Here is an 8,235-nt window from a genome sequence, read left to right as displayed (position 1 = left end):
AGACCGCTCCCGGCCACCGCAGCCTCTCCTGCTGGGCTCCAGCGATCCTTCCGCCTCAGCCTTCCAAGTAACTGGAATTACAGGCGCGCGCTACCACGCCCAGTTAATTTTTTTGATTTATTGTAGAGATGAGGTCTCGCTGCCCAGGCGGGTCTCGAACCCGCGGGCTCAGGCAATCCACTCACCTCAGCCTCCCAAAGGCACGGGATTACAGGCTGAGCCACCAAGCCCGGCTCTCCTTATGTTTTATTCTAGATTTTGCCAAGCTTGGGTGGACGAAGGGCAGGAAAAAACAGACTAGAAGCCCAGGGAAGAGCTGTAGTGTTTGGCACTATATATGCTCCTTGTTCTCCAAGGCCGAGGGCTCATGGTGATGTGTTTTTCAGGACCCTCCAGAATAGGAGCCACAAGCAATTGAGTGAATGCTTAGGCACAAAGTATTCCTTCTGTGAGGGACAAGGAGATAAAGAGGAAGTTAGACGTGACCAGACCACGGCCAGGGAACTGAAGAGCACTCCTTCCTCTCTGTTTGCAATACCTACAGTGTGCAAGGTCAGGTGCTAGGTGAAGACTTTCTAGTGAACTCACAGTCTAGGAGGAAGGATGAATTTTTGGCAGTGCCCTAGGAGAGCTGCTTCATACATTCAAGATGGTCTCTATGGAAGACTATCTCTGGAAGAACATTTCTTATTTTTTTTTTTTTTTTGAGTTGGAGTCTCACTCTGTCACCCAGACTGGAGTGCAGTGGCCGCTCCCGGCCACCACAGCTTCGACCTGCTGGGCTCCGGCGATCCTTCCTCCTCAACCTTCCGAGTAGCCGGAATTACAGGCATGCGCTACCACGCCCGGCTGATGTTTTGATTTATTGTAGAGATGAGGTCTCGCTGCCCAGGCGGGTCTCGAACCCGCGGGCTCAGGCAATTCACTCACTTCAGCCTCCCAAAGGCGTGGGATTACAGGCTGAGCCACCGAGCCCGGCTGGAAGACCATTTCAAATACTCAAATAGAGTTGGCTGGCCTGAATATTCCAACGATTCCAGCAGCCATCCTCTCCCCATGTTCTTATCTGCTCTTCCAAGTGGTAGGCAGCTATCTGTGGGAATGGAAATCTGTGGAAACACTTTCAAGACTAGGAGTGACTAGAAAGACTTGTCATAGAGTTGGCAGAGGAAACCTTCCTCCAAAGTCACATTGACAAAAGTGAGTGAGTATGAGAGGAGATGTGAGGGGTGCATGCACACACGCCCACACTACTTCTGAAGACATCTCCTTTTAAATTTCAGAGACTTACTCTAGGTTGTTTTCCAATTCTTACCGGTATAAGATATCCTAATAGCAGTGACAGGAATGCTGGAAACCTTTAAAGACTTGGTTTGAAGAAACTTGAAAACATCATCACTAAGATCTTCAGAGGTCAGTTTCTGAAGGACCTTTCTGGCAAGTGGCCCTGCAACTCCAAGGACGCCAAGTTCATCGGTTACATTTCTGATTTCAACGTCATATCCACCTTTGACTGCCTCTCCTTCAATCCATCTGCATTTGAGTCATAAGCATTGTGTTAAAATTGCTTGAATAATGCATTTTGGTAACATGTTATTTCTCTGAAGACACACTTTGTGTCTGGAATTATCAGAAAGGCCTCAGAGTGTCATTTCATAAAATCACCCGATTTTTAAAGTTGAGGAAACTTAGCCCCTGAGATGTTAAGTGATTATCTTTAAACCACTCACTTATAAATGTGGAGATAATTTTTCACAGTACAGAGGGATTCCTCAATTTAAACCAGCTCTGTCACACAATTCTTTTAAATAGCGACAGCCCTATTGCATTTAAGCTAATGGTTCAGCCTTCAAAAATTAAAGCCTCAATTTTTTTCTAATACTTGTACATAGGAGGCATTCTTGTGTTGCTGAAGATTAATAATGTGCCTGCCACCAGACATGTAATTGCTCTGACAATCCCAAGGAAAAGACAAAAACTCTCGTTTCAGTGTCTAAGTCTTGATGCGGTATCAGGACCCAGCTGGAAGGCTGGTTGATAATTTATTGAGCAGCTCCTGGAGCTATGTAAGTCTATCACAGAGTGCTCCTCTGGATGTACACAAAGCTAACGCCGTAAGACGGTGCCTGTACATCATAAATTGTACATCTAATTTGCATTACTAACTGAGGTGAGAATCTGTCAGAGAGAGGCACTTATTAAAGAATAATATTCTTTTGGAATATTAGACTACAGACGTTATAGTGGACTAAAGAGTCATGCAAAGGCTTGAACTGGCAGTCAGCAACTTAGATTCAACCTTGGCTGAGCGAGCACCAAGGATCCCAAAGCAGGGAGACGGCTCAGGAGGTCCCAATGTGGGCGTCAGGTCAAGAAGACTGACTTGAGCAAGTTACCCTAACCCACACCTATTTCCCTCATCTGATAATGGGAATAATAGATACCTTGCAGAATGTTACGAGAATTCATTGTGGTAAGGTCTCAAAGGGGCTCTGGCACATTGATGATGTCTAACAAATGGGAGTTAGTGTTATTAGAACCAGTAAACCCCATGGATGAATTACCATGGTGGTGAGCAGGGGCCTTCACTTCAAATATTTTCCTAAAGAGACATGAAGTTTACTCGAAACAATCAGGTTTAAGAATTAAAATTTTTTTTAAAAGAATTAAAATTTACTTTCAAGTACTGGTAAAAGAAAATTCCAGTGTAAGATCGAGACAATACATAACATGTACAGAACTTTCTTACAAGGTGTGCACTTACCTAAGATCGTGAAGTTCGGATCCAGAGCCAGTTATTAATAGAAACTCCCCTGGAGACTGGTGAGAAACAGTTAACTCAGCATACACTCGGCCTGTTGGTGTTAACATGTGGCTTATATTTGTAAAACCCACCTACACAAAAGAATTCAAAATTTCTTTAGTATAAAATAAAAATTGTATGCATCCTTTCAACATACATTTAAATAAAAATGTGGGTGTTAACAATGAAAAACCTCTGACTTTTATTGTTTGTATCAATTGTGTAAATTGTCTGTAAACCTAAGCCTGAGATTAATTTGAGGTTCTCGATTTAAACAATTATTTCAAACTACTTGTCATAAAAATTACACTTCATTTAGTTGCAGTCAATTTTAAGTTCCCATTGAAACAATGAAGCCAAGTTATAAGGTTCTTGGATGATAATTCATTCCACAAAAATTTAAATTTCAAAATTAGCTTGTATACTTTTGATCAGGTGCGGAGTTCTAGTGTTCATACAGAAATCACTAAGTGAACTAAAATAACATTTTGGCTTTGGGGGAAAAATGAGACGATAGAGAATTAAACAGGTCAGAATCCTGGACCTTGTATCCCTACAAGACTATTTACCTTTGGAATGACATTTGCAAAGAGATGGTCCAACAGTCTGATGGAGTCTTGGCCTTTGATGTTAAACTTGCCAAAGGGTGTCAGGTCAATCACCCCTACTCTTTGCATAACCTGTTTGTACTCGAAGCCCACAGGCTCAAACCAGTTTGTGCGGCGAAAACTTGGCCTGAAACACAGCGTTTAGTGTCATAAAACAACTACCCCTCATTTCCCAAAAGTTCCAGAATGAGGATTTTTTTAATAAACGCTGCTCATTGAGAAAATCCTGTTGGTGGGGATAGGGGACGGAAGGGGGCCACGCAACCTCAAATTCCGTTCTGCAAGTCATACATGCCTGCTGGACTCTGACTTTTTAAAGTTACTCATCTATCCCTTTGACCCATTTCATAGTGAATGAGGTATTAATTAACTAGAAAGTAAGACGGAAGGTGTGGGCTGTCAGAGCTGGAAGAGAGCTTAGAAGTCAACCGGTCTGTATGGCTTTCAACTCTGGTTGTATATTAGAATTCCCCGGGGAGCAGTTTAAACTACTACAGAGGAGTGGGCCTAATTAAATCAGAATTTCTAGGGGTAGAGCTATCTAGTGCAGCACTTTCGAAGCATTCGTGTGAATACAAATCGCTGCACTTGTTAAAGACCAGATTCTGCCGCAGTGGGTCCAGGGTGAACCCCGTCGTCTGCATTTTCCTAGATGGTGTCCACGTTCTTGTCTATACCTGGAGTAAGCATCTTACTTTTTCAGAGAAAAGGCACAAAGTGACTCCCAAGGCCTTTGCATTAGTTAATGACAGAGCGAGTCCTGGAACAAAGGTCTCCTGACTCACTGCCAGAGGTTCTTTCTACTTTATGAAGAGGACTTCTAATGTGGTGTGTTGCCTTCAGAGCTGGATGTTAAGTCTGCCAAATGAGTTTTCAGTTGCATAATTGTTAAAATGGTAGAAGAAATTTAGGTCCAAATGATGTTAGGTAAAATATAGAGCTGGCATGTGGTGGAGTCATTGAGGAAAAATCAAACCAGAATCTCGCCACCCAGTAATCTAGACTGACTGCCTATAAGAACTCAATTCATTCACCAAGACCTGGCCTTCCACTATACTTTGTACCACTTAGAGCTTGTCTTAAAGTGGACATCTAAACCTGTTTAAATAAGCAAAATGACCACTCAAAAACGAAGGTACCTTAACTTGTAGATTCACAATTTGTTTTCTCTTTGTTTATGGATTTTTGTGAGAAAAAATACATAATCACAATTAATCCTAAGTAAATCAGTGGCGTGTAGCATTTTACAGGGATGCAGAGAACTAGTTCAGTGGCCTGTTTCATGCTTTAGCTTAACCTAAAATGTTATGCAAATGGTCTTTCCCACTCATTTATCCACTGTGCATGTAATTTGCGTGGGTCAGTGCCTACGTTCTAGAAGGCAGTTGCTTGTGCTATCTCACGATGAGTAGAAAACCCAAAACTCCAGGTGCTTTTCATTTTGTGGTTGCGCACACCACGACTTGACGTGTATCCCAAGGCACAGTAAACCCCCAGGAACCAACTGAAGCATGTGGGGGTTGGGAAGCTTCCTCAACCTGCTAGTAAGCAGCTTCACCCAGGTTGGGTATAGGCCTCTCGAGGCCACACGGGACCCAGATGAGAGCCAGTGTCAGGTGGGCTCAACCAATGTCTCCGCTGCCAGAAAGTAAGTGTGTAGGACAAGGCTCGGTGCTTCTTGGAATGGGGCAGGGTGACGCGCGGGGACTGGACACTTCTTGCTGCCTTGCCTTTTCAACCCTCCATCAGAACCCCAGGCAAGTTAGCTCATTCACCCACCTGTACTGAGGGTCCTGATCGGGTTTGTAGAACCAGTGTGGCTGCTCCCAGCCCGCGTGGAACCCCATGGAACACTTGGACTCCAGGGTTGTGTAGAGCCCACTGACTCGCTGAGTTGGCCTCCCAGCAAACCGTTCTTCTTTAGGATAACCAACTGAAGAAGAAAGCCAGTAGTACTTTAAACAGCACACAGTCAAACAATAAAATACTCTGAAGGGATTCAGAAAATGGGAAATACAGCACTTATAGTCCAGAAACATATGTGTGTGTGTGTGTGTATATATATATATAATTTATGTCAAAAACAAAGCTGTCATTTGCATTGCTCATTGAAGAACAAAGTAAAAATATATTTAAAATTGAAAACCAGTGATGCACCCCACACATTATATACATACAATCATATATATTCCTTATTGTGCCCTAGAGGCACAGTGCTTTTTAGAGTCCTTAACCACCCCACCCCAATGGACAGAATAAAGAGCATCTGAAGTCAGAGATGCTACAAGCAACCCCATAACCACTCCATGGACAGCAGCCACTGGCGCCTTACCGATGTTGTTGAATCCGTATGACTCTCTGGCTTTGGCCTTGGTGTATTGAGGTGTTGTCCATTTGCCATAGCGGTTGGGATCCAATTCTATCAGATCAAAGGGAGGCTCTCCATGCAGGATCCAGTTACTGAGGTATTTCCCTACCCCACCAGCATGGATTATGCCATACCTTTTGAATACAGAGATAGATCACCTGTTACTAACACATGTCATTTTCAAATAATGAAACATGCCCAAATATTTCACAGGGCCTCAGAGTTGGAGTGTCTGTGCTATTCAGAACATGCGTGTAACATAATCCTTAAGTTATCATTTTTTTTCCTTAAAAATGACATGTTTAGGCATCCAAATTAAATATACCTGACCTGGGTAGCCAGTTTGTTTCCACTGTTTCAAGATACATACCTGCAAAATAGCACCTTTTGGGAAAAGACTCAGTGATCCTTGACTCTTGGCTAGTAAGAACTTTCACTTTAGGAAAACAAGGGTTTGGGGGCAGGAAAGAAACAAGCAGATGTGGCATCTTACCAGACCTCTCGAGCTATGATTATCCTGACAAATAGGAAACTTGGTAGGAGAAATATATAACATACACTGTCCTGTCTATGTCCTCTCAGACTCCATTTTGTTCTGACTCCCTCAGGCGATGACCTCTGAACAAGGAACTTGAGCTGCAATATCTTAGAAGTACTCAGGCAAACAGACTGAGGAGGAGGTGGAAAGGAACACCGCTCCTTATATTTTGTAACTAAAGGTAACATGGTGGGGAAGGTGGCCTTGTTTCCTATTTTCATAAGAAGATGCTTTAACATCAAGAACATGATGTCTTGGCCGGGTGTGGTGGCTCAAGCCTGTAATCCAGCAATTTGGGAGGCTGAGGTGAGGGGACTGCCTGAGCCCATGGATTCGAGAACAGCCTGGGCAACTTGACGAGACCTCATCTCTACAGTGAATTAAAAAACTAGCTGGGCATGGTAACGTGTGCCTGTAGTTCCAGCTACTTGGAAGGCTGAGGTGGAAGGATGACCTGAGCCCAGCAGGTCGATGCTGGGGTGACCATGAGCGTGCCACTGCACTCCAGCGGGTGATGGAGTGAGACTCTAACTCAAAAAAAAAAAAAAAAGAACATGATGTGGTGAATAAAGAGATTTTGATATCAGAAGAGGGATCACAGTTTTCAGTGGCTACATGCTTTGTTCACTCACTCTTATCTAATAGAGGCCTTGACTGCAGGCTCGTCTGTGGTTTAAACTAAGAGAAGCTTCTGAGGAACTGAAAGAGCAGGGAGTCATGGGGGAACCCGGAAAAGAAGTTACATGAGTAGACAGCAAGACACAGACACTCGAGCACCCAGATGACCTGAGCCAGGAGCACAGCTTCTAAGCACATGGGGGGTACTCTAGCAAACATGGAAATATTAATTGACTTTCCCCACAACAAGACACCGGTTTGGCTAGCTTTATAAAAATGGATGCTTAAATTTGTGGTAAGGATATTTCTCAAGGAGAATAAAAAGACAGTAAGTCACTCTTCTCTAGGCAGTTTAAAAGAGAGACATGAGTCATCCAAGTTATCCACAATCTCTCTACATTTCAAAACGGAAGGCAAATTATTAAATATGTGCTTTAGTTGTCATTAAAGTTAGTACTCACTCACCCAGGCCCGGTGCAGGGATAGACCAGTTTCCATTTTTGAGAGCTATGGACACTGTAAAATGTAATCCATGTTACTTGATCTCACCATTTACTAGGCATTGTTTTCATCTAACACTCACAAGCTGATCGAGTCTTCAGCAAGTCTGTTTTACCAGTGAGAAAATCAACCCACATGCAAGGTGTAAATAAGGTCACACAGCTACAAAGAGCAGATTTGGGCTTCAAATTCAGTCATCTGGCTCCAGAGAGTGTACCCCTTCCTATTGGCTATTGGACGTTTCCCGTGGTCTAGTCTATACCATCATGATCTTGTTCTTTCAGCAATGCACTTGAGCTAACAAATAGGAAGAGTGCTGCTACTTGGGGGAGGGGAGATCCTATATCAAATCTAATTTATTTTTTTAAAAGTATATCTTTTACAGACCAGCTCTCTAACCATTGGCAAGTTATATGTCTAATTGCACACAACTGAGCCTTATGAAACATCTCGAGAAGCCCTGGCATAGTAGCTAAAAGAGAGATCTGGATATGATTCATGTTCTGCTACTGTCTACTGTGTGACCTTCGGCAAGTTATGTAACCTTCCTGAGCTTTAGTCTTCTCTTGTGCATACCTTCTTTATGGTGTTAGTGGAGAATTAATGGTCATGGCATTTAAAAGTATTTAGTATACTGCATGGCACATAATAGGCAAGCAGTACATGGTGGCTCTTGGACCCTTGTGTAGCCAACAACAGAGTATGCCTGTGCCAGGTTGAAAGGATTCCAATAAGGAGGTAAGAGTGCTACAGAAGTGGAAAAGAACTTAATGAGGAGAAGAAAGTTAGATTCCTCTAT

At 43.1% G+C, this 8,235-nt stretch overlaps 1 protein-coding gene across 1 annotated transcript in view; it reads right to left on the bottom strand.

Moving 5' to 3' along the window:
- The window catches only part of DMGDH (dimethylglycine dehydrogenase), a gene marked incomplete at its 3' end in the record, with an annotated part of 42,710 nt that overhangs the window by 9,731 nt on the left and 24,744 nt on the right, over positions 1-8,235 (bottom strand). The window contains exons 8-12 of the mRNA XM_021717799.1: positions 5,744-5,913; positions 5,191-5,344; positions 3,373-3,538; positions 2,765-2,895; positions 1,316-1,533 (exon numbers count right to left, since the gene is read on the bottom strand). Coding sequence (XP_021573474.1) covers positions 1,316-1,533; positions 2,765-2,895; positions 3,373-3,538; positions 5,191-5,344; positions 5,744-5,913 — 839 coding nt within the window. The remainder of the gene's footprint in view (positions 1-1,315; positions 1,534-2,764; positions 2,896-3,372; positions 3,539-5,190; positions 5,345-5,743; positions 5,914-8,235) is intronic.

The sequence above is a fragment of the Carlito syrichta genome, unplaced genomic scaffold (genome assembly GCF_000164805.1).
Source record: "Carlito syrichta isolate Samal-C Ts95f unplaced genomic scaffold, Tarsius_syrichta-2.0.1 Scaffold311129, whole genome shotgun sequence".
NCBI classification, from domain to species: domain Eukaryota; kingdom Metazoa; phylum Chordata; class Mammalia; order Primates; family Tarsiidae; genus Carlito; species Carlito syrichta.
Note: the sequence above shows the minus strand (reverse complement) of the source record. Positions and strands in the feature narration are given on the sequence as shown.